Source organism: Mus caroli, chromosome 12 (genome assembly GCF_900094665.2).
Source record: "Mus caroli chromosome 12, CAROLI_EIJ_v1.1, whole genome shotgun sequence".
NCBI classification, from domain to species: Eukaryota; Metazoa; Chordata; class Mammalia; order Rodentia; family Muridae; genus Mus; species Mus caroli.
Window position 1 is genome coordinate 32,429,936 of NC_034581.1, and position 26,967 is coordinate 32,456,902.

The 26,967-nt window shown below is 42.8% G+C and overlaps 1 protein-coding gene and 1 pseudogene across 1 annotated transcript in view; both read left to right on the top strand.

Moving 5' to 3' along the window:
* The window catches only part of Ankmy2 (ankyrin repeat and MYND domain containing 2), a 38,170-nt gene that overhangs the window by 4,885 nt on the left and 6,318 nt on the right, over positions 1-26,967 (top strand). Inside the window, exons 2-7 of the mRNA XM_021178934.2 lie at positions 2,306-2,370; positions 6,884-7,022; positions 13,161-13,259; positions 18,529-18,689; positions 22,776-22,990; positions 23,706-23,841. Coding sequence (XP_021034593.1) covers positions 2,306-2,370; positions 6,884-7,022; positions 13,161-13,259; positions 18,529-18,689; positions 22,776-22,990; positions 23,706-23,841 — 815 coding nt within the window. The remainder of the gene's footprint in view (positions 1-2,305; positions 2,371-6,883; positions 7,023-13,160; positions 13,260-18,528; positions 18,690-22,775; positions 22,991-23,705; positions 23,842-26,967) is intronic.
* Positions 8,428-9,857, top strand: LOC110307258 (annotated as a pseudogene).

A 26,967-nucleotide genomic window follows, 5' to 3' on the forward strand; every position in this document is an offset into this window, starting at 1 on the left:
GTCATAGATAAAGTCTTGAGATTAAGTAAGAGTTTAGCAGGAGAAAACATTCCCTTGTGCCTTGTGCCTTCTTTTTAGGCTGTTGGCCTCTGGGAAAACCTTTTATACAATTAATGGCCTGTTCTCTAATGCAATCCAAATGTTTATGATTGCAGTTCCCATCCTGTCCTTACCACGTGGCAGACTTTGATCTGTCCACAGTCCCTGTAGTTTTCTTTTACTCTATAAACATCTTCTGGCCAGAAAGAAAATGACTTCCATGAGCTCTCAGTGAAGAATGTGGTTCAATTGAAGCATCTTCTCCAAGTGCAAATGGGGTGAAGGGCTTTTTGTTCCCAGATTTCCTTGAGGCTCTTTGAGAAAGGCTCTGATGAGAAGCCACAGGTATGGCTGAAGTTGCTTATATACTCCAAAGCTTCCTCGGTGTGTGTGTGTGTGTGTGTGTGTGTGTGCGCGCGCGCGCGCGCGCGCGCACGTGCATGGGGGCTCATAGGTATGTGTAGGTGTATGTAATTGTAACTGTATAGGTGTGTGTTCATTTGCGTGGAGGTCAGAGGACACAGCCTTAGGTGTCATTATCAGGAACCTTTTCTCCCTCTTTTGAGATATGGTCTACCACGTGCCTGGAACTCACCAGTTACACCAGACTGGATGGCGTGTGCTACAGCAAATACCCCTTTTCCTTAGCAACTTAGCCAGTGATACCAACAGCCCTCATGGGAGTTCAGTGGCAGAAAGAAAAAAAAAAAAAAACCCAACAGTATTTATAGAAATAGCTACCATCATGTCCAGGGTAGTACAGATCATTCTGTTGACATTTTCCCAACATGCCCAGTGCCAACGTTTCTTCTTCTGCACTAGTGAGAAGCCTTTGGGGGGACTTCTCTACAAATCATGTAGGGAGAAAGGAGCATGCTGGTCTTTAGTCTGCACCCTCTCTCTCAGGTTGGGGGTGCTCCTGCCTGTTATCTTGTTTTGAGGCATATCTCTCTTCCTGGTACTCTGAGGCCATTCCCTTTCATTGTTTGCTTCCTAATCAGGCCAGAAGTTGTTTGGTGGAACACGTGGCTGTCGTGGATTACGGGTGATAATACTGACATTCTCTTCTGCAGCCACTTTTTGTCAAGTCACACATAAAACTGGAAAAACCTGCTCACTCTGACCCAGTTACAGCTCACTTCCAAATTTTGCAGAGAACTGAGTTTCCCTTTGTAATGGGATCCCTCATTAGCCCAGGAGACTGAATACTGACCAGAGAGCACTTTTCCGTAGTACCAGATTTGGTAGGTATATCTTACCTATCAGTTTACAAACCAAGCCTTCTGTTAAAACATGCCATCAGTTTCAAGACCCAGTGCTGACAAAGGATATGACACTGACTGCATCTTGAATTCCAAGCATTAACACAGATGAGATTGTCCGTTTTAGGTGGTGATTTGGATTAGATGGCTTTTAGGATTTGTTTTGGCATTAACTCTTATGCCGAGTGGTTATGCTATGACTGCCAAAAGGAAAATGGGACCAAGGTAATAAATATAATTTAAGGTCGATGGAATAAAAATAAGATGGAACTATGCTAGTTTGTATAAAATGGTTTCTCTGGAGGAATGCTTGGGACTGTGTGCTCTGCATCTTAGAGCCCAGCCTGGCTAGTCTTGGCTTTTCAGATCGCCCTTTAAAGTTGACTGCCTTCTCAGTAGACTTCCCCCCTCCTCCCTATTTCTAGTGAGAGATGTGTAACAGTGATTAGTTAATCTGCTTTGACTCCTGGTGGGTTGTACCCTTGTGCTGGCTGTACCTGCCCAAGAGCTCTGGATTCACGTATTGAAAGACACACACACACATACACACACACACACACACACACACACACACACACTGACTCAATCAATGGATAAGCACTTCTAAACTTCCTTGAGGCTAGCAAACACTTCCCTCTGGCATTCCTGGCTTAAGTTTGTATTTTATCTTGCTGCCCTTTTACCTTTTACCAACCCCCAGGGCTGCTTTCTCTTTCCACATACGTTGCTGTATGATTTCTCTCCTGCAGCTCTTAAATCTGATCCTTAGGCAATCTCCTCTCCTTCCTCTGTCCCTCAGTCCCTTGCCCTGAAATCTAAAAGTCCTGACTCCATCTCCCTGCCCAGCCATTGGCTGTACAGCCATTCTATGTTACCAATCAAAGCCAGCTGGGGGCAGGGACCCTCAGGTCTGGAAGCCCCGCAGCTTTGGGAGCCTAATTAATACCAATTCCCCATGGAGACGACCTCACATTTCACCACTTTCCTTCTTTCTTCTTTTAAAGGTACCGTCCAAGAAGCCGGAAGACTCTTGTCTAGTAAGAATGTTCATGTCAACTGCTTGGATGAGGTAAAATTAATATATCATTTTACTTCCTGAGAGAATGAGTAACCTAGACATTGGGGACATTTCTCAGTAGGTTAAATGCTTGCCATGCCGGCCTGAGGATCTGAATTCAGATTGCCAGTGCAGATGTAAAAACCGGGCATGGTGGAACACACCTGTAATCCCAGCAAGGATGCAGGGAGGGGGTGGCAGAAGCAGGGGATGCCTAGAGCTTACTGGCCAGCAGCCAGTCTAGCCAAGACAGTGAACTCTGGGGTTGGTGAGAAACTGCTTAAAAATAAACTGGGAAGCAATAGAGTAAGATACTTGGCTTCCACATAGGCAAAAATACACTTGCATATGTGCACATACGAGCATGTGTGCTTGCACGCGTGCGTACACACACACACACACACACCAGGTATATACATCCCCAAATGGATAATGTAATTTTCCTTGTGTGTTTTGTTTTTTGTTGTTGTTGTTTGTTTTGTTTTTCGAGACAGAGTTATCTCTGTATAGCCCTGGCTGTCCTAGAACTCAGTTTGTAGACCAGGCTGGCCTTGAACTCAGAAATTCGCCTGCCTCTGCTTCCCGAGTGGTGGGATTAAAGGCGTGTGCCACCACCGCCCAGCTAAGATTTTTTCAATAGAAGTTGGTTTGTAGGCTGTTATACTCAGGTTATACTACTTAAACCAAGATTAGATACAATGAAAACTTAATTAAACTTATGAGCAACCAAATTAAGTGCAAATTAAGCTCAAATTGTAGGACCCCTCTTCTTCCCTTCTCCTTCCCTTCATCTCTCTCTCTCTCTCTTTCTCTCTCTTCTCCCTCCCCCCTTTCTTCCTTCCTCCCTCCCTCCCTCCCTTTCTTCCTTTCTTTCTCCCTCCCTCCCTCCCTCCCTTTCTTCCTTTCTTCCCTCCTTCCCTCCTTCCTTCCTCTTTCTTTCTTCTTTTTTAATTTTATTGTTGTGTTTATGAGATAGGGTCTTAATTCTATATAGATTAGGATACCCTTTGAACTGTTGGTCCTCCTGTCTTGGTTTTCCAAGCTGTGGGACAAAGTTATGTAATTAAAGATGTTTGCCTTCAAATAATTTTGCTGTTTAAGGTTTTTTTGTTTGTTTGTTTGTTGTTGTTTTGTTTGTTTGTTTTTGAGGCAAGGTCTTATTATACAGCACTGGCTGGCCCGGAGCTGTTCTTTATCTTGATTTAGGAAATGTGGAAATGCTGTCTTTTACATACTTGTAGATTATGTAAGTTATACTATTCTGTTTTGTTTTGTTCTGTTCTGTTCTAACTGTCCTGCTTTGAGTTATTTGTCTCCTCTTCTTGAGGGTTGTTGTTACTGTTTTACACTGATATGCTATGAAAACAGCTAGAAAGGCTAGTGTAGAAGCTTTTATCTTAGGATGTAGAAGTGTGTTAATATTACTCCAGGTTTTTTTTTTCCATGAGTCATAAAGTGTAACATTAGAACCAACATAATGCATGGTAATCACTGCCTTGGGAATTTATAATTCCCCTTTGCATTGTCCCCCATTTGAGTGATGCAAAGTGAAATTAAGAGACAAGGTAGGAGGAATGACATCCAGAGTTCCAAAGAGCTAGTCTAACTTTTCTCAGATTGTAATAGCCTGGGATGATGATACTGGCAAAGTACACATCCCATGTGGGTATGGCGGTCAGCTGGTCCACACACCGAGCGTAAAGAGAGCTCTTCATGCTTTTGGAAAGAGGCTTTCTTGGTTTAGGGCCCTAAAATCGAATCTTACTAAGGCAGCTACTGGTAAAAGAGAAAGAACAAGAGAATAAAGATGAAGAAAGAGGGAGATGGCACTTTAAAATGAGAAGGGGTGAGAAATAAAGAGAGGCTGGTATGAAAATAGGCAGAAGTGACTAACAGCCAAAGCATAAGAACAGCACCATTTGCAAAATAAGACATAAAGGGGTTTTTTGTTTTTTGTTTTTTTTGTTTTGTTTTGGTTGATCATCTTACCTCAATCTTTCTCCTCTTCTTTTACTCCCAGTATTTTTTTTTCACATATTTTATTAACCTCTCTTCTTCCTCAAAGACCTTCCCTCTCTCGAGGCTCCTTGCCTAGTTTCATGACTTAAACCCACATGCACATGTATGTGTATACACACACACACACACACACACACACACACACGTGCGCACATATGTAGGAGTTGTTGTTGTCTTGGAACAGCAGATCAAACCCAGGACAAGTATTCACTGTATAAACACCCAATTAATGGGGTCTTCATATTGTATAGTCTCCTTATTTTCCTCTTCTTAGTCCCAAGAAGTTTTGATTACTCCTACTGATTAACCAGGAAAACAGTCACCCAAGAGAACTCAGCCTCTGGTTCTGTTGTCAAAGGCAAGGTAGAAAGAAAGGACAATTTCAGGGACACAGGAGGGAAAGGAGAATCTTTACTGTTGAGTGCAAGAGAAGAAATCCAACAGAATGGATAAAAAGCCAAAATTATCTAGTGAAGGAATAATTTACTTAAAGACATCTCAAGAATGGATGTTCAAAACAATGGATGAACTACGTTTACTTAGGGCTAGGATATTTATGATTGTGAGCTGAGCCAGCTTAGTACCCGTCTCATTCTTAAATTTAAACCACATACCTCATAAAGTCATTACGATTTCATTAACAGAAAGAAAAATATTTTTTCCTCTTTTTCTTTTAATTTGAAACAGGGTCTTACTACGTCGTAGCCCTGGCTGGTGTGGAACTCATAAGAGATTTTTCTGCCTCTGCCTTTGCTAGGATTAAAGTCACACATCATTATTTTTCATTGAAAGAAAATTCTTTGGGATAAAATAAATCAAGGAAACTATTTTTACTTATATTTTTTTATTAAATTTTGAAGCTTTGTTTAATTTGTAAATTTTGTTTTAAATTATACTTTTGGAGCAATGTTACTTAAAAAAAACTGAAGAATTATGTATCCTATATCCCATTAATTATAAATTTTAAATTGAAGGTGTCAGGAACAAATCAAATACAGTATAGCAATAAAAAATGTGTATCTTAATGACTGAAGATAGGCAAGGCTAAGGGATACTGTCAGACCTTCAACACAGCAACCCTGTGCCAAAGACTGCATCAGGCCTTTTGAGAAAAGCTGTGAATAGCAGCATCATTCATTCTTGGATAGTCCTTACCGAAGAAAAAGGTGAAGGCCAGTTACAACAAGATTTTTTTTTAAAAGATATACTAAAGTGAAAATCTATAAGAGAAAATGTCTTCCTTAGGACATGAAGGGGTCATATATAAGATATAACAGAACCATATGTATGCTGTGATATTGTTACTTCATTAGGTTAACACAAACAGATGTGGAGGCCAACCAATTCAGTCTAGTCTAAATATCGCCAAGTATGTTTGTAATCATATGTAATCAAATCATAGTGTATTTAAATATGTGTGTGATTTGAGGATCTTTGTTTTGAGATATGATGTCACAACAGCAAATAATATCCCAGGTCTGCTTTTTCTCATTGGCAGTAGTCTGAGAATTTCCAATTCACTATACATAGATATACTCATTTAAAATTTTAAATTTATTTTGTGTGTGTGTGTGTGTGTGTGTGTGTGTATGAGAGAGAGAGAGAGAGAGAGAGAAAACACATTGGGTCTCCTGGATCTAGAGTCACAACAGTTTTGAGTATCTGATGTGCGCTCAGGTTCCCTGGAAGGGCAGTAAGCAATCTTAACCTCTGAGCCGTCTCTTTATCCCCTCTAAAAAATTTTGAAATCTTCATCTTCTTTGTTTATTTTGTGTCTATATCTGTATGTATGGGGGCACGTGTGCTCAAAGAACAGCTTTTTGAAGTTGGTTCTCTCCTACCAAGTGGGTGCTGGTGATCAAATTCAGGAAGCCAGGCATGGTGGCAAACACTTTTCCCCAGTGAGGCCTCTCACTGTCTCCATATTCACACATTGAATAGCTCTATACTTGTGTGTCACAAATGTACTGCATCTCATTCAGCTTTCCTTTATCTAAGATGGTTTCAGATTTCTCATTTTTGGTTTGATACTCGAAGTTGAACCTAGGACCTTGCACGCGTTAGGCAAGTACTGCACCATGAAGCTACATTCTAAACCCTTGTTTTGCTTTTCATTTTAAGATCAGGTCTCACTACGTTACCTAGGTATGGCTCAGACAGGCCTTGAATGTGTGGCCTCTCATCTTTGTTTTTCTTTTGTTTGCATACCTGTTTGTTCATTTGCGTCTTAAGGAGACAAGTGTGTTGGGAAGATGAGGACTTCAGGCTGTCTAGGTTCTGATCTTCGCTCTACTTCTTTGATGGTCTATGAGGTGAAACATATCTTTTCTGTTTGCTAATCTGTTATAAATGATTTGTTCCTCTCAGAAGTTGAGGTAAGATCTAAGAGAGGAAATACATATATTTTATAGATTTTTTTTAGAGATGATTTTATTAATTGATGTTTGTGTGTATGCGTCATGAAGATGGAAATGGCCATGATTAATATTTCCCCTTCCTCTTGAAGAATGGAATGACTCCTTTGATGCATGCAGCCTATAAAGGGAAACTCGAGATGTGCAAGCTCCTCCTGCGCCATGGAGCTGACGCCAGTTGCCATCAGCATGAGCACGGGTACACAGCCCTCATGTTTGCTGCGCTTTCCGGTAAAGTTTTAGTGTCTACGTTATCGGTGTGAATTACCTGTACAGTCTCAATGTGCGTATATTTTAAATTCAGTGCGTGTCTTACTTTAGGAATTTCTAGAAGTTTAATAGAAATCAGTGGTGAGAATTGACTGTTGGAAAGCGATAACAGCCAGGCAGTGGTGGTGCACACTTTTAATCCCAGCACTCGGGAGGGAGGCAAAGGCAGGTGGATCTCTGAGTTTGAGGCCAGCTTGTCTACAGAGCAAATTCCACAACACAGAGAAACCCTGTCTTGAGAAACTGAAACAAACAAACCAGCAAATAAATAAAATAAAATAAATAAGAGCTATAACGCCTGAAACAAGTTATGGAGTTAGTGACCTGTTTCTTTTCTGTTTTTAACACGTTTCTTGTGGTTCGGGGCGGAGTGGGGGGCGGGGTTATTGGCTCCTACCACAGCACAGGTCTGCAGGTCGGAGAACAACATGCACGAGTCTGTTCCCTACTCCCACCATGTGGATTGAACTCCAGGCCTCAGGCTTGGCAGCAAGCGCTCTGACCCACTTAACCATCATCTTGCCAGCCCAGGGACCTGTTCCTTGAGTGACTTCCAGTCAGGTGTTTCTCTCAGCATTTCTTCTTTCAAAGTAGCTTCTTTGAGTCTAGATCTTTACATTTTAGTGAAATCCAAACCTTTTTGTGGTCTTTTGACAAAAGAGCTGCCATGATAGTGCTGGCCATTAGCTTGATGGATCAATCATCCCTGCGATCATCCATAGGGGAACTTACCCTTACGTGCTTGCAAACCGCCTTACTGAATAAAATAATTGAAAACTATCATATAAAATAAAATAGGCTGGGCGTGGCGGCACACATCTTTAATCCTAGCACTCAGGAGGCAGAGGCAGGCAGATTTCTGAGTTCGAGGCCAGCCTGGTCTAAAGAGTGAGTTCCAAGACAGCCAGGGCTATACAGAGAAACCCTGTCTCGAAAAACCAAAAATAAATAAATAAATAAATAATAGGGTGTAAGTTATTGAGGCTCTCTCTCTTTCCCCTCCTCCCTCCACTTCCTCCTTCCCTCTCCATCTTCCCCTTTTTTTTGTGTGTTTTTCAAGACAGGATTTCTCTGTATAGCCTTGGCTGTCCTGGAACTCACTCTATAGATCAGGCTAGCCTGGAATTCACAGAAATCCTGAGAGCTGGGGTTAAAGGTGTGCAATACCTGCCCAGCTGTTTGTAGGCCTTTCAGAAAATAGAGATGTCGTATAATAAGCTCTGATTTTAAAGGCACAATATATATTTACTAAATATATGTATATATAATTTATTTATGTATATATAATAACTGTGGGGCACAAAACCATTTCTAGGTGGTACATATGATAACGAACCCATAAATAATAAAAACACCAGGGTTGATAGCTCAGCAGTCAAGAATGTCTACTAGGGACAGTGCAGACCATGCAACATTGCTGTTAGTCTGTTAGTCTGAACAAATAACTGTGGGCAAAGGGGTGCAAAAATGCAGAGCAAGAACACCTCGAACTTGGAGGAGCAGAACTGTACTCCAAGAAAGCATCATCAATATCACCACAGCAGACACACACACACACACACACACACACACACACACCCCAGTACCTGTGACCAGGCCAGCGGTCAGAATGAAGGCTTGACTATGGAACTGAAGAATTTTAGGAAACCAGGAGAGACCCTTACCCAGCATAGCTATCTCTTTGTGGTCAGCCTTCCCCTGATGTCACTGAGGAGGAAGTGAGGAAAGTTTCTGAAAAATACGGAAAAGCAGGTGAAATTTCCATTCATAAGGGTAAAGGCTTTGTTGGTTTTACCCACTTGGAAACATGAACCCGAGTGGAATTTCCCAAAGTGGAGCTAGACAATATGCCACTCTATGGAGTCTGCTTTGCTTATCACAGTGTATCTTGTACTGGCCGCAATCCTCCTCAGTATGTGTCCAAAGAATCACTTGAAGAAGTTGTTTCTGTGTTGGCCAGGAGGGGAGGGCTCTAGTCATTGTGGATGACCAAAGAAGTCCCTCAGGAAAGGCAGCTGCTCAGAAAGTCTGGACAGAGTCTATGAAGTCTCCTTTAGGCTGTGACTGGAACCAAGAGACGTGATGAAGAGGGACTTCCAGAGAAGCTGGTTATAAAACTCCCCAGAAATTTCACAAGGAGCGAGAGCTGCCTCCTAGATGTGCACAGCCTCGGTCTGAGTATTATTATATCGCCCACTGGAAGGCGCTCCCTAAGATGGAGAAGCAGCAGGGGGGTCAAGTGAGCTGGGGATGGGTACAGAATGCTATAACCATGAGTTTCTGCTAATGAGGCAGGGTTTGATGAGGCGTCTAGAAGAACTTCGGAGAATAGAGGCGCTGCATAACCAAGAAATGAAAGCAGTGAGAACTCAGGCAGGAGGAGGAGCGCAGGTGCTGTGAAAAAAAAAAAAAAAAAGACAACAACAGAAGGGATTTAAGGGAACCCTTCCCAGATGCAAGAGAACAAGGGTTATGGATAGGCTAACCGGCTATGGGAGATGCTACGGGCATAAACAGTAGAGGCGCCATTTCCCCTGCTCCCCTGGTAGCTGGTACCCCAGCTCCTCCAGAACTGGCACTATGATGCCAGATGGAACCCTGGGATTGGCCCCACTGACAATTCAACGATTTGGCCAAGCTGATATAATGGAAGGAATTGGAGCAATTGGTTTAACTCCTGTATTCAACCGTCCAGCTCACGGAGCTAAGTTTACTCCTCAGATGCTGCCAATATTAAATAAAGTTGCAGGGCCTATTTTCTCGCAATCCTTAAAAGAGGGGCCCTTTTCAGACTAGCCAGAATTCTACCCTGGGAAAATGTTCGGAGTTCTTCCCAATAGGTAGGTCTACTCGGCCTGTACTCCTGTAGGGAGCATGCGTAGAGGCAGCGGGCTAGGGAGGGGTGGTGGTTGACAAGTCAACGTCTGTGGTATAGTGCTTTATCCATCTGTGTGGTGATTCCTTTTTTTTTTAAAGATTTATTTATTTATTATATGTTAAGTACACTGTAGATGTCTTTTTTTTTTTTTTTAAAGATTTNTTTATTTATTATATGTAAGTACACTGTAGTTGTCTTCAGACACACCAGAAGAGGGAGTCAGATCTTGTTACAGATGGTTGTGAGCCACCATGTGGTCGCTGGGATTCGAACTCAAGACCTTTGGAAGAGCAGTCGGGTGCTCTTACCTGCTGAGCCATCTCACCAGCCCTGTAGATGTCTTCAGACAGTCCAGAAGAGGGCGCCAGATCTCGTTACGGATGGTTGTGAGCCACCATGTGGTTGCTGGGATTTGAACTCTGGACCTTCAGAAGAGTAGTCGGGTGCTCTTACCCACTGAGCCATCTCACCAGCCCTGTGTGGTGATTCCTGATGTGACTCAAGGAACCACAACGAAGTGGACTCAGGGCTCCATTAATCTTCATCATTCTTGGCCTTGGGGTGCTTGTTTGTTTGGCTATTTTTTTCTTTGTTCTTCATGTTTTAATTATTCTTCATCTTTATTCCCATTAACCCCCAGAGGCTTATATACCACAAAACCTAAACATCCTCCAGTGACCTAGCCTATCCCTCCATTCATTCCCTGGTGAGAATTCAGACAAGTGTCCACAGAGGTTACAGCTCACACGCAGTTCTGCTAGAGCTCATATGTGACCCCGTCATGTCCTAAGGAAGACCATTTTTCTTAGAGACTTTCATTTTACTGTATCTTTAAAAACATCTTGTGGTAACAACCTGCCTCCATCTTTCTCTTGGATGAGGACCAACCAAGAATGAGTGATTGATCTTTTGAGTCTTATGATGCTGCTGTTGACAGCTTTTCTTGGTAGGCCTGGTGCAGTCTTGGGCACAGGGTCTCGGTGTTGAAGATCTGACAGTAGCCCTCAGCCTTCCCTCTCTTGAGCAGTTAAGCTGTGTATTTTTTTGTTGCTGTACTACAGCATTTGGTTTGTTCTTGATCCTTGCAATTTGACTCACAACTGCCTGTCACTCAGGCTACAGGGGATCAATGTCCTTTTGCTTCCATGGGTACCTGCACTCATGTACAGTAAATGATTACAGGCATATACACGTAAATTAATAATAATTATTATTATTATTAATAATAACTCTTTATAAGCAAAAAGGACATCAGTGACTAATTAATTAATTAATTAAGTGATTAATTGCATAGACTTTGTCTTTATTATTCCCTCATACAATACATCCTGACCATCGTTTCCCCCTCACCATTCCTTTCAGTCTCTCTCCCTCTCCCTCAGATCCACTCTTCCTCCATTTCCCTTCAGAACACAGCAGACTTCCCAGGGATAGCAACCAAAGGCTGCACAAGAAGATACAATAAGATGAGGCACAGACTCTCCTATCAAGGCTCAATGGGCAACCCAGTAAGAAGTAAAGGGTCCCAAGCACAGGCAAAAGAGTCACGAGACGCCCCCACTCCCACTGTTTGGAGTCCCACAAGGACAACCACAACATGTTGGCAGAGGACCTAGCACAGATCCATGCAGGCTCCATGATTGCCCCTCCAGTCTCGGAGTCTCTATGAGTCCTGCTTAGTTGATTCTGTAGGCCATGTTCTCCTGGTGTCCTCGTCCCGTCTGGCTCCTACAATCCTTCCTCCTCCCCTCCAGTAGATCTCTCTGGGCTCTCCCTAATGTCTGTGTGTGCGTCTCTGCATCTGCTCCAATCGGCTGCCAAAGGAAGCCTTTTCTGAGGATGACTGGGTTAGGCACTAATCGATGAGTATAGCAGAATAGCATTTATTAGGAATCATTTCATTGATTTTTCTTTCCAAACATATTGGTTCTATGCTAGGTCTCTGGGCTATCCAGCCTCTTGTTCCTAGCCATCCATCCAGGAAGTGTCCCTCTTGTGGCATGAGTCTCAAGCTGGGCCAGTCATTGGTTGGCCACTTTCACAAGCTCTGCACTGCCTTCAGTCAGAACAAATTGTAGCCCCAAGGTTTTGTGGCTGGATTGGTATCCCTGTCTCACCACTGAAGTCCTGGTTACAGAAAATGTCCAGTTCAGGGTCCATATCCACCATTACTAGTCATCTTTGCCAGGGTCACCCTTATAGATTCCAGGGAATTTCCACTGTACTAGGTTTTTACATTACCCTCTAAATGCCCCCCATTTACATTTCCATAAATGGAATACTGTATGTATAGAGTTAACATACAAATAAAAGCAAAGAAAAAATATTTATTGTATATCTTGGTCTCATTGCTATCTATAAGGAGGTTTTATAAATCAACTAGACAAATACCATAATAGACAACTGGACAGGGAATAAAAGAAATAAAGCCAGGTGTTCAATATGTAAAATGTTTTCAGCGTTAATCAAAGAGGTCAACACTGGAGTACACATGATTATGTTTGCATTTACTATAATGGCAACAGCTAAAGTGGGCATGCCTGGGAATTTTGCGCTGTTTTGTGGAATGTATTCAGTCTCCTCTAACTGCATGATTACCTGGCAATCTGCCTTTAAAATGCACACAGCCTTCATCTACATGTTCTAGGTATTGTTCTTAAAAAAAAAAAAAGAATACATGGTTCATTCTTGTAAAAATGAACCAAAATTGCTGCTCACTCAATGGAGATAATATTAGTAAAATATCTCTCATGATTTGGAAAACTGAGAGCAAACTAGAGATGTTTACACAGAACTCTGCAGGAAGAGCCCGGAGTTTAATGCCCCTGAGGTCTGTAGGTGTGAGAGAAGGAACGAGTCAGCGGTGCTCTAGGGAGCACTTCTGCTCATTTTCTCTTGTCTTTGTTATTGATAATTTTGTATGTATGTTTTGATGTTATACTAAGCATTATCATTATGCAAACATACTCTTTCAAGGTTAATAGTGATATGCAATTCCATACCTTGTTTACCAAATGGACTTTTTAGGAAATTAGATTGACTAAGTAGATTTACTATACTTCATTTTGTTGCACTGTTATGACTCATTTTTGGAAAAATGAAAGTAAATACATGATAGAAACTTAAAAGTCAGGGAGAGGACCTGAGAGAGAGGAGAAGGCACACAATTTTGCAAGAGGTTTCGATTGTGCATTTCACTGATTTGGTTCCTGTAACTCTAGGTAATAAAGACATCACTTGGGTCATGCTGGAAGCAGGCGCAGAGACCGATGTTGTGAACTCGGTGGGAAGAACTGCTGCCCAGATGGCAGCCTTTGTGGGTGAGTGTTTACCATAACTTCACGGTGAGTTATTCTCAGTTTCCTGTTCCATTCTTTATTTAGTTTGGATTTTTGAAGCAGGTTCTCATTATATAGCTCTGGCTGTCCTGGAGTTATGTAGACCAGGCTGGTCTTGAACTCACAGAGATCCACCCACTGCTGCCTCTCTAGTGCTGGGATTAAATGCATGTGCCACCACCACGCTTGACAAAATGTTGATCGTTCACTCTAACATAGTGAGATCCCTGATGGCTCTCTTGAGAAAAGGAATGGCTAAGTGGAGTTCCCACTCTGTGAGAGACAACGTGGCAGAACATTTCATTGCACTCAACTCTTTGCACTGAGCTGTTTCATTCCTCTAACAGAGGGAGTTTGGGGCCAAGATTGAGACCACTGACTGTAAAGTCAGCAAACTTGAGTTGAAGTTCTGGCGGCGGCCACCACTTTGTAGCAAAGTACTTAGCAATTTTTGTCTTTCGGCCTCTCTATCGTAGAACAGTTGCAGGGCTGTTTTAAGGATTAATAGAGATGATTGATTGAGCTCTTCATGCGTAGTACTGACCAGGTATTGTTATTACTTCTGAATGGGCATTAGAACTGCAATGGTGGTGTTGGCAAGGAGTGTCAGATAATAATGCTAAGCTGCTTCATTACCTCCATCAGCTGCAGTCATTGCCTTTGCATGCCCACTCATCCCTGGCCTGTTAGTCCTGTTATTTTACGTAGTGAGGGGGTAAAGTGGAGGCTGAATGCTTGGTCATTGGTATGTTGGACTCGGAACATGCAGTCAGGAGCCCACTGACAGAAAAGCAGAGACAGAAACAACTGATTTAGTGGGATCACTGTGATCTTGTGATGACCAGTAATTAATTAACCAGTCTTAATGTGCACACCCTGTTGATTATTTTGTAGATGCCTTTGTTACAGTTCTGAGCAAGCAGAATTTAAGTTACTCATGTTTTCACAGTGTTTAAAGGCAGCCAGCAATGGACCAACGGTGTAAGATTATACTCTTTTTTGTTTGTTTGTTTTTTATTTCCAGGTAGGGTTTCTCTGTGTAGCCCTGGCTGTCCTGGAACTCACTTTGTAGACCAGGCTGGCCTCAAACTCAGAAATCCACCTGCCTCTGCCTCCCGAATGCTGGGATTAAAGGCATGAGCCACCACGCCCGGCGAGATTATACTCTTAAGAGAGAATTGAGTACTGTAGACATACCTTGAGAAAAAGGATTTTCTACCCCTTTACAAGAGGGCTTTTAAGAGAAATTATGTTTAAATTGAGATACAATAGCAATTAGTCAAGTTTGGAAAACATAAACTACATACTGCAGTAAATTTTATAGTCACTTTTTCTTGAAATTGGTAGTTGCCTCCTTGTTCCATTGTTGGGATTACAAACAGGTACTCCTGTATTTCATTTAAATGATATAACTTATAAACATAGAATTATTTCTAATTCCAAGTGATAGTCCCTCTCTTTTTAGTAGGTATTTACTGTATGCATCTACCTATTCCATTCCTCTTCTCTCATCGTTAGTCCTTATTTTACTTGGTGGTGGTGGTGGTGGTGGTCGTAGTGGTGGTGTATTTCTTTAATATGTCCATCTTGGTGAAAGTTTTACCCCTTACCCCCTTATACTTTGCTCTCTATGCTCAAGGTACTGCTTGCCCATTTAATAATCTACAGCAGGATGAGGTCCTCATATCTTACTTTTCTCCTTTCCGTATTTGTCTGAACCTTATTGGGTCAGTCTACTGTCTTTTGTGCCCATTCCTCTAGAAGGTCCATGCAGGATGTCACATCATTTAACAGTCCTCTTGACATCATGCTTTCTTGGGCATTCCTTCCATTCAGGTTAACAGTCTGAGTGCTCCTCTCTGTTCCCCTCTCTCTTTCGGCCTCTGGGGTCTCTGTTTTTATTAAGGATTTCATTGCTGGACCTTCTAGATGAATTATGTAGATTTTATATCTTTTGAAACCCATCCCAACTGAGTGATCATTCTGGAATGTGCATTTCTTTTATTCTTGCTCGTTCCTTGTCACTCATATCATGGGTTTTTTCTCTCTGTTCATTTGAAAGGTTTGCTACAGCTTTCTAAATTCTACTTTTAAAAGTGAGAATTCAGTTTAGTATCCCTTCTAAACTTTTCCTTTCGGATTCTAAAGAAGTTTGACCGTCAGTTCATCGCGTGCAGTGTAAAAATTAACTCAGACCTACATCTCGTCGTTGTAGTAAAATGCTGGACTGGAACTTTGCTTTTCAGAGAACTAGAGGACAGACTGGTGGGGAAGACTGGCAAAGGGCCGTCTCTGCAGTAGCAGCAGGAGAGCAAACAGCTGCTTGATATGTGGTGCTAACCAGGAAGCAGACGGCAGATTGGCACAAAACCATGCTAGAACCCCCAAGGCTCACCCTGAGTTACCCTCTGTCTCAAAAATCCCACAGCCTCCCCAAACAGTACCTCCAGCTTAGAACCAAGTGTGAAACACATGAGCTGGTAGGAGATGATTTAGCTTGACCTGTAACAATTGAATTCCCCCGCTCCATAGCATTTACTTTCTCATTAATAATGCTATCTAGTTGTATCTAATCAGAATTTTTAAATTAAAGGGTTAAAACCTTTTTAAAAATAATTTCATATGGAATCTAAAATTATCAAGTAAAATTAAATTTACAAAGATAAACTTTTATGCCATTCTAATAAGAGATTAGCAAGTGAATTAGGTTAGACTTGTACTCTGACCATGTCATTGTTAGGTTGCAGATAATTTATGGATGGAAATGTACTGTTGCTAGGTGCCCTTCTGACTGTCTAGTTAGGAGCTGGCTGTAGTAGTTATTGTTTGTCTTCCAATGACAAAATAGCTGACTAAAACAATTTCTGAAAGGAGGGTAGGGTTGACTTGGGCTCATGATTTGAGGAGATACAGTTCATCATGTTGGGGAAGTAATCGGATGGGAGTGTGAGGCTGGTCACACTGTCTACAGCCGGAAAAGCAATGAATTCTGAGGCTCAGCATCCTGTTGTTGTTAGTGGTGGCTTTTGTTTGTTTGTTTGTTTGTTTTTTATTTACTCTGGGACTCCAGTTCACGGGATGGTTCCAGTCACATCAAAAGAGCGGGTCCTCAGTCTTTACTTACCTCTCTGGAAACTCCGCCACAAACTCACCAAGAGGTGTCTGTTAGGTGACTCTAAACCAGTCATGTTACAGGAGAACTTAACATTTCAGGGCCTCCTAGAAATAGTTACTTTCTTCTGATCATTTATGCCCCAGTCTTGGCACACCTGGTTTGCTACTTTTGTTGAGATATTTGAACACTGTTTAGGCTTACAAACCTCTGTTTTATGGCGTCTCGGTGCAGGACTCATGTAAAGAATCAGTGTGGTTGGTTGCCCGCAGCCTTTTCCATCCCTTATGTGGCTCTGCCAGTTCACACAGCGACACCTGTGTTCATTTTGATGCTGTGGTGTTTATAACTTGCTTACACTGGGAGATTTGCTCAGATGAATGCTGTTTCCCCCCTCCCCCAGAAGATTCTGGAAGCAGATACCATTTACTAAACATAGCACTTGGGCTGATTTCAGATTCTTAATAAGCAGTTGATGTCTCAAGATGTGAATAGACATTTTTAGGAGGCAGAAAGAAGACATCAAGGAGGGGGAATGAAGGAGAGGAGATAGGACTCTCTCATCTCCCCCCCCCCCCTAGAAAGCCACTGATGGTTTGGCATTTAATAGTAGCATGCACATAGAATGATACTGTTGTCAGTACTGAACTATCTTTTCAAACCAGCGATATTTTCTTCTATTACTTACTTTTACATCTATTCCTTTGTTTCTCACTCTAGTTTGTTATTCTTTTTGGTGTTAGATTTCCTCGGTATGGTGAGCTTTCTCATCTCTCCGATTATAATTTCTCTCTGAGTGATTTTCTGCTCTGAAGCATTTCATTCAGTGAATCTGCTTCGAATTTAGTTCCCACGAGCAAATGGGATTCTGTCTTTGAATTTGCTGATAAATGTTGACAAAGTTAGCCTTCCTGTGGTCCGTGAAAGCCTTTGGAGACTCTTGCAGAGTCGGCTTAGGTGGCTGTTTTGAGACCTGTGATTGGGATGGGAGCCTGGTTAGTGTCAGTGCTGGTGGGACAGCAGAAGCTGCCTTGTAGAGAGGCACTGCACAGTCGCAAAATGTTGCTTGGCGTTTCCTAGGCAGCCAGGTAAAAGCCCAGGGTTGGGTCCTGAGGAACAAAGGGCTGCAGCCTCTGTGCCTGTGGTCCAAGGTCTAGAGCCACCTAGGCCCAAGCAGGAGTCATTCTTCTCAATTTCCCAGGAATGCTGAGTGGATTGCCAGTAGATTCCCCTGCAGGTCACTTTCCCACAGGCACTCCCAGGACCTTGTCTACACGAACAGGAGCCAGGCAGGCAAAGCAGGGTGGACCACTATCTCCAGGACTCTGCTGCCTCTCATCCCTTAGCTGCGGTCCATAGGCAGAGAGGGAAAAAAGGGTGTCTTCTAGAGACCTCGGGAGAGCTAGTTCTTTGGAAGGTTCCCTGCCCGTTGTACCTGTTTGCCCACAGTAGCCACTTCTTGGCTCTCAAGGGGTAGTGGAAAGGGAGCTGTGGATGGAGACAACAGGAGCAGGGCTTTCCTAGGAAGACTGTGCTGTGGTGGAACTCTATTTAACCTGAGAAACTGCTCAAGGATGTGCTTTGGGAACTTGTGAGGGGCGGCAGTGCTGATCCCGAGCTTGTGGGACCAACAATTCTAAGCTCATTCCACAAAGAGACCAAGCTTCTCTCCAGTTCCATGGGAGGTGGGGGTGTTACTTGATAATATTAATGACTATAACGAAGAAGATAATTTGCATAGAATATATTTAGGTTATATAAATGCACCTGAATATCATTGGGTGAAACATAAGTGTCATTGCTGTCAGGTGAAAGAAGAAATATTTCAATTATAGTCAATTTTTATAAAAATAATTTTAGGGGTTTTTAAAGCTAAGTATTTTATTTATGTATTTATTTAATTTATTTATTTTTGTAGTCTACAAAATTCTCAAATTTACCATGAATCCTCTCCTTAAATCCTATCTCTCTACTTTTGGATGCTCTTGAAATCTTTTGCCTCCCTTTCTCTATGCTTTTCCTGAAGAATAAAAACACAGTTGCACGTTTACTCCAAAAGCAAACAGTCTTGTTGTAAAAACAACCCAGACTCCTGTATTTAATGAGAAAATAACAACTTTTCTGTTTTTCTATTTAAAGGTCAGCATGATTGCGTGGCTATCATCAACAATTTCTTCCCTCGAGAGAGACTGGATTATTACACTAAACCCCAGGGACTGGATAAAGAGCCAAAACTGCCTCCAAAGTTGGCAGGCCCACTACACAAAATCATCACCACAACGAATCTCCACCCTGTCAAGGTAGTGCAGTGTCTGTTATATCTGCTCTTCACATCAGGGCTACCCCAGTGTCTTATGTGGGGTGGTAATTGTCTCAAGGATAAGGACTGCTGTCTGAATAGATCCTGTGCCACCTAGATTCATACTACCAGGCCTATCATATGCAGCATGCACTCAGGGCACAGCCCAGTTTCCTCCAGAGAATTTCCCTCATTCAAGGGAGCCACCCATTTCCTCTCTCTAGGATGTTGTTCTTTTTCTCTGGGGATAAGCCCAGGCCAATGACAGACTGAAGGACACTGAATGTTTTCTGCTTTCTCATGGCTGGAGCCAAGCTGTCTGCAGCAATGCCTAGGGATAAGCAGAGCTAACCCTTCTCTTCCGGGCCTTTTGGCCTGCTTCTCCTGGCAGTTCCCTGAGCACACACTCCTGCATTGACTCAAGCAGACATGGGAGCTCGCTGTGGGCATTCTCAGACATGTACCATTCCATTAAGCACAAGCACGGTTTCAGTGCACATGGATATGTGACACCTTGAATAAGGCTGCTAGTGGAAGCACAGGCTTCAGAGCTCAGGTTGTTCAATGTGAGCTTTAAGACCCACTCTGAGAAGCTGGGCACTGGTGATGCACGCCTTTAATCCCAGCACTTGGGAGGCAGAGGCAGGCGGATTTCTGAGTTCGAGGCCAGCCTGGTCTACAGAGTGAGTTCCAGGACAGCCAGGGCTCTACAGAGAAATCCCGTCTTGAAAAAAACAGCAATAAAAAAAGACCCACTCTGAAGTATTTTCCTGACGTCATCCCCATTTTCATTTAAGTCTTGGTTGGTTAGTTGGTTTGGTTTTAAGACAAGGTTTCTCTGTATAGCCTTGGCTGTTCTAGAACTCTGTAGATAAGGCTGGCCTCAAAGTCAAGATCTACTTGCCTCTGGCTGGAATTAAAGGTGTGCACCACTGCTGGTGGCTTTGTTTTGTTTTTAATAACAAACATTGTATACAAAAACGTGAAGATGGTGAAGCTTAGAGTTTACCCATGAAGTCCTGTGTTCTCTCCTGGGCAGCGCAGTCATTCTTGAGAACTCCTATCCAGTGGGCTCTCAGGCACGAAGCAGCCGGGCTGAGAGACCAGGTTTTATGCAGAGCCTGCCTGAGGCTCCCTCCTTTCCCACAGACTTGCATATTCCTTTCCTTTCTCTCCCACTGGCTTCCATAGCTGTTTCTTTGCCTTCAGATTGCAGAGAGGTTCTGGAACCACTTCTGACATTTGCATGACACCCACTGTTTCTGCCCTATTTTTAGTTTACAGATACACAGGTTATGAGTAAATTAGAGTATGCGCCTACTCATGCAGGCAATGTAAAGGCATATGATCCGAGGTGATCTACGGGACTGGGTCTTTAGAGCAACGTTGGAACTGTGGTCCTTTCTTGAGACCCAACCATGCTCCGCTTAGGAGCAGGCGGGTGGTTCACCTGAAGCTCTGCCTTTCTGCTATACTTTGGATACAAAAGCAGCAACACTGCTTTTGTTGTGGTGGCCTACTTCACTGCTGCTTTACCGATCTGCAAGCTGTCACACATCTTCAGAGGGTTGTAAAGGGGAGCAGAAACCCCGTCTAAGCTCAGGAATCTTTTAAAAAGAAGCACAGAACGTCTCCCCAGGCACAGCTCACCGTTTTGCTGCTTTTGTGCCTAAAATGGCTGCCTCTGCATCTAGGTTACAAGGCTGCTATAGTGATGCGTTTGTTTTCAAAAGGGATTTGGGGAGTTGTGGGGATGCTCAGGTGAATCTAGGAGAAAAACAAAATCTCAGGCAAAATCACAATAGCTTCTGAGAAGGGCCTCCGAGGGAGGAGCAGGCCGGTGCACACCTTTCCAGTCTTTCAAGCCCAGGAGTGTCGACTTACCACTTAAAAAAAAAAATCCTGGACAGAGGGAAAACAATTATAATGCGACTGCAGAGGCATGGTCTTTGCTAGCCATGCTTGGAGAAAGAAGATTCATCTTGATTTTATGCTAAAAGGAACACACATACGTCTCTTGACAGTGCATAATGAAGATTTCCTTTATCCCCTTTTGTAATGCTGCAGATATGAAGAGAGCTAGTGAGAATATTCCTTTGTTCCTTTGTGAAGAGCATAGGAATATTTCAGTAGCTCCCTATTTATTGATCATTGCCCTCATAAATATTTCCTCTGATTTGTAGAAAAACCAAGGCCTAGCATCTCAAATTTTCTTAAGATATTAATATAGGCTTTGTTTTAGCTTTTTACAAAGAATTTCGTTTGTAAGTTTGAGTCCATACCCTTATGATGTGAGACCATATATAAAATATTGAGCAGTTTTAAGTGAACATAATTAGCAGACGTATTAATGGGTCCTCTACATCACAAATTAATTTTTTTCTACAAATTGGTTTTTAAAAAAATATTCATTTTTATGTCATGTTGGGTACCTGAGGGCATCGAGGTCACTGCTCAGGTACAAAGCCCTGGCAAGTAGAAGAGTCAATAAACCCCAGACCTGGAGTTACAGGTAGCTGTGAGCTGCCGTGGGAGTCCTGGGAACTAAACCTGGGTCCTCTGCAAGAGCAATAACTCCCATAACTGCTGAACCTGCATCTATATCGTTACACCACATGTGTACCCAGTACCTGTGGAAGCAAGAAGGGACATCTGAGCCTCTGAACTGGAATTTTGTCTGCTTTTGAGCAGCCATATGGGTGCTAGATCCTCTGAAAGAGCAGCCACTGCTCTTAACCACTGAGCCGCCCATCTCTCCCGCTCCCACAGCTTAATTTCTTTTACATTTGTTTTGGTGGAGAGGGTAATCAGCAAATTTACTAATAAGGATTCAGTTTTAGTTACTTCCTGAAGCCGGATAATTTCTTATAAAGTACTGTGGTCTTAAGAAAGTATTTCGCTATATAAAAAATAATTTAGTAGTGTCAAAGGTGATGTTTCATTATCCTTGAAGCTCTGTGAGATTTCCAGGAAGGCTGAACCTGGGTATTATATCAACTCACAGATGATTTCTCTTCATGCATGTCTGAAGAGAATGCAGTTCACAAAGTCTCCTCCCTGACCGTGGTTGTCTCTGGCACAGGGACTGAGCTGAAGCACACAGGTTAGCGAGTACTGTCTGCTGCCCACTATCTGGCCACTGCACACAGGTTCTCATCCTTATTGTCACCAGCAAACTGTATGGTAGTCACCTGCAGACTAACTTCAAGTAATGTACCCCATAGAAGAGGTCATAGAAGCACTCCTTATTAGAGGAAATTTGAGCTTAATTAGTACATAAATAGGAGATGTAGGACTCATAATTTGTGAGATTGGATAGCTTTCTACTAGTCTCCCTTTCAAAGCTGTTTATGGTTTTCATTTTAACATAATTGCATTGTTGGGCATGACTGGGATAATCTTAAGGAAATTTTTCACAAAGAAATGGAGTTAAATGGAAAGTAAAAGCCCTTATTTTTTCTAGTCTTCTTTCTGGAGAGGTCTGATTTTCTTAAAATTAATAAGAATTTGAGGACTGGGGATCTAACAGTAACAGAATGCTTGCTTAGCATTGAGAAGCCTAGGGTTCACTTTCTAGCACCCCATAAACGCATGTACATCTGTTATCCCAGCACTTGGGCTATGGGGGCAGCAGGATCAGGAATTCAGAAGCATCCTTACATAGCAAGTTCAAGGCCAGTCTGAGAGCTGCAGTTTTCCTAGCTATGGGATTATTGAGTTTAGTAATGTTAACTAAGAATCGTTGATCCCTTGGTGATACTGTCTTGTGTGTAATGAACAGTTTTGCAGGTACACTGTGTAAGCAATCATAAAAGTGCTTGTCAGAGACAGTAGCGCACTGTGCTCTGGGAGGCATGCTAGCACCTAAGTAGAGGCAGATGACAGATTCCGTTTTAACTTTAATGTCAAGAGATTCCCTAATGTTAGCTTTATCACATGGAGCAGTAGCAAATAGCCTTCTGACTTGAGTTATGCCATACCCGTGATTCTAAGAATAACCTGGACAGCCTGGATACCGGCTGCACCGACCGCCTCTCGGAGAGGTCTTTGGTGGGCTCTCAGTGTTCAATGGCATTTCTTCTTCTAGATCGTGATGCTCGTGAGTGAGAACCCTCTGCTGGCAGACGCAGCTGCTCTCGGTAAATGCTACAGGGTGATGGATTTGATCTGTGAGAAATGCATGAAACAGAGAGACATGAATGAAGTGTTGGCTATGAAAATGCACTACATCAGCTGCATCTTTCAGAAATGCATTGCCTTCCTCAAAGAAGGAGAGAATAAGCTGGACACCCTGATCAGAAGGTACGGCTTCTGCCATGGCATGCAGAAAGATGCTCAAGATGCCTTATGGGAAACCCCGTGACACGTGCGAGAATTAACGCTATAGCGGCACCAGTCACTGTTGGAGTCACGTTTAGTCTCCCAGAACAAGGGACAATATTAGACTCTGACCAAGTTTTCGTCATTTCCGTTGTTGTTTTTAGTGATTTACTGTGACATTATACATAAGACCACACAGCTAGAAAATCGCACAAGCTTAAGTGTATAGTAAAGTAGGCTGCTGTACCGGGCACTTCCTAGAGCTGTGTGTGACCTTTGCCTTCGGCTGGATTCCTGCTGGTACTTCCTGTATTGTTACCACACCTGACAGAGCTGTGTATGACCTTTGTCCACTCACGATAGGGATCTCACTGTTGCACAGCTTTACCAAGGAAAAGGAACTGAGTCACGAGTGCGTGGCTCTCTGAGAGCTTCCATTCTTCCTACAAACGGCTGACTAGGTCATCAGTAGCTAGCTGGCCAGAGGACAGCACTCAGGCCTTTGAGGGCTTGTGCTAATCAGATCTTGGAAACAAAGTCAGGCCTACAATATGGTCTGAGTAACAATTTAATTTGAGTCCATCCTTGAGATTTGAGGAGACACCATTTTAACAGGAAACTATTCAAAGCTTTTGGGTCCCAAGGAGGGAACTGCTCTAATGTCACAATTTGAACTGTTTAAAAAAATGTCTTTCAGCTTGTTGAAAGGCCGAGCGTCTGATGGCTTCCCGGTGTATCAGGAAAAGATCATCAGAGAAAGCATCCGGAAATTTCCATACTGTGAAGCCACACTCCTACAGCAGCTGGTGCGAAGCATCGCTCCAGTTGAAATTGTAAGGCTCCTCTTTTGCTAGGTTAAATGTCCAGTAAGCCCAGACCACTGCATGCTGTGTCGCTAGGGACAAGTTCTCCTTACCATTCAGGGAACTTTTAGAAACAAAACGGTATTTCTCTACATAGGAAAGTTCTAGGTTATAAAGGGAGCGGGCCTGTGAATATCTTTGTGAATGCTAAGCTGGTTGGATGTCTGTCTACTGAAGGATGGTGACACACGTGTGTGCGTTGGTGGAAGAATTACTAGTAGAAATTCCCAGGGTAGGTGGATGCATAGATTGGCCGTCTAGGGTGCCAGGGTTAGGCCACAGCTGAACTAGCCAACAGAAGGTTGGCGATGATTCCTGGTAACAATCTCAAAGTGTCCCTGCTGCAGTAATTTTAGTGCCTCTAATTAGAAATGTTCCAACTTAAAAAAACAAATTCCCTATAGCCGAGTTGTAGGAAGTAAATTTTACTGTTGCTTTAAATCACTTGCTACCTCTCTGTCACGTGATCAAGGGCTGTTTTGTGAGACACTTTATGCTTTCCTCATTTTGAAGAGTTTTCTGTTCGCCTTCGTCATACTGATTCACGCTTTTATGAGCCTTTCAACCAAATCCTGTATCAGCCTTTTCCCCAGAACATAGCTTCCTCTGTCCCTCTGGCAATTTGGTTCCCTTCTCTGTCCCTATTGGAGGCTGTGCTGTCACCCTCAGTGTGGAAAAAAAAATCAAGACAGAAGTGAGTTCCAGGTACTCCCAGCAAAGTGCTTACCCTCAGTACTTGGTTTGCAAGCTTCTGCTCCTTTCACATAGCAGCCCTTCGCTTTTAAGTACAGTTGGCTATTTGTCAATTAAGCTTTTAGAAGATTAGGGAGCAAATCACGAGGATGAATATGATGGATATACCAGGCCTGGCCAATAGAGTGAAAACAGTCAGACTCACAGACACATAAAGGGCAGAACACAACACTGAGCAGTTGCATTTTTGCTCCAGCACTGGATTCAAGGACTGAACTCGGGTCTTCAGGCTTGTACCCTCTGTGGTATTGAACAAAGCTCGTTTGTGTGCACAGACTTTCTGTAGGACAATTGCTCATCTCAGGCAGGCAGATAGAGCAAAGATTCTATCCTGAGGGGGACAATGCTCTCCACATAGTCGACACTTAAATCTGTGTCACACGGCCACTCTGAGCTGCGCATGTGTCCAGTGGAATAAAGGTTTTGACTTAATACTGGTGCTGCAAACTACATTGCTCTCTGTTGGTGAGGAGTTTGCAGAGTGATATCAGAGAAGTGGCTGGCAGTGGCTGTCACTCCACTGGTAAGTGGAGCCTGGTACTGTACCTCCAGGAGAAAAACCAAAAGCAAGCCCAGAAAACCTGGCTGTTTACATTAAACCTCCATGCCTCAGAGGGCAGAAGCCTGATGACCTGAGTTCAGTCCCTGAATCCACTGTTGGAAGCAAAAAGGCAACTCCCAGTGTTGTGTTCTGCCCACTACATGAATGCTATGGCATACATGTGCCAGTGCGCATGCGCACACACACACACACACATACACACACATAAATATACACACTAAAATTATTTTTTTAATTTTATGTATATGAGTACTCTATCTGCATGTATGCCTCCATGCCAGAAGATGGCATCAGACCCCATTACAGATGGTTGTGAGCCACCATGTGTTTGCTGGGAATTGAACTCAGGACCTCTGGAAGAGCAGGCAGTGCTCTTAACTGCTGAGCCATCTCTCCAGCCCTAAACTTGTTTTTTTAAAGGTTCAACTTTCTGTTTATGAGGCTAGCAAGAAGGCTCAGCAGGTCAAGGCACTTCCCACTAGGCCTGACAACCTGATTTTGATCATCAAGACCCACAAGGATAGCTAAGGTGAAAATTTAACTTCTCACTTCTAGGAAACTAGCTCATATCTGCTATGTATGAATGTGGTGACAACCCAGCTGTGTATTCTGTATAGACAGAAGTGATTCATTATTTGTCCTCTGACCTCCAGCTACGCAACCTCGGCACACCTCTACACGATACAAATCCATTTTTAAAAAATTATTTTTAAGAATCAGGACAAGTCAGCATTTCATCTTTGGTTCACAAAAGAGTAATTAATTACGTCTTCTAGAGCATAATAATGCTTAATGTTTTCCCTGGCAATTTACATTGTCAAAGGTTGATAATAAAGTTGAGATAGTATTTACTGGAGTTTGGAAGGACTTCTCTTTCAAACATTTTTGTCTTTTAAGAGTTCTATATCCTAAGCTGGGCCTGATAGCTACTTGTTCCAGCTACTTGTTGTTTTAGCTACTTGAGTGATTTAGGACAGGAGAGTCACAAGTTCAAAGCCTGCCTGGGCCTTGAACTATGCAGTGGATTCACAAGCAAAGTAGCTTCATAGGATCTTGTCTCAAAAAGTAAAAGGAGGATGTAACTAACTCCGTGTTCGAGCACTATCTAGCTTACACAAAGCCTTAGTGTAGTGCCCTGTGCAAAAGCAAGTTCTCTAAAAAAAATCCTTTTTGAAAACTTTATGAGTGGGTTTCCCAAAGAGCAACCATGTATGTTTTCTGTGATTCTGTACAGTTTTACATCTCTAAATGAACACTGAGCCATTACTATAATGTGAGGGTCGCAGGCTGGTGGCCTTGACAATCGCTGTTTATGCCTATTCTGAAGCCTGCCCTCCTCCCCCCTGCATAGGTTTTGGTTCCCTTTATGAGTGTGGGACTCTGGCTTCTCCCCAACAGAGCTCAACAGGAAGTGGCTTTGGCTCTCTTTATAATCTCAGTTGAGCAATGTAGCAGGTTATATGGCAGAGAACTTACCTTCTCTCTCCATTAAGAACTCATGTTTTAACTTCAAGGAAAAACCTTGTAACCACAGGTTTTTTGACCTGTGCTCCAGTTCTCGAAATAACGACTCTGAGACTTAATTTTACATGAATAAATGCCTGAACCATAAGCTTGCCCTTGTTCCCCAACTAGCTCGTAACTTAATTAACCCATCCATTCTATTCTATGAGTGCCATGTGCCTTGTTATCTCTTAGTTCCATGTGTCTGTCTCCTCAGGTGATTCTCTTTCCACACCTGACTCTATCCCAGAGTTCTCTCCAAATCCTACCTCCTATTT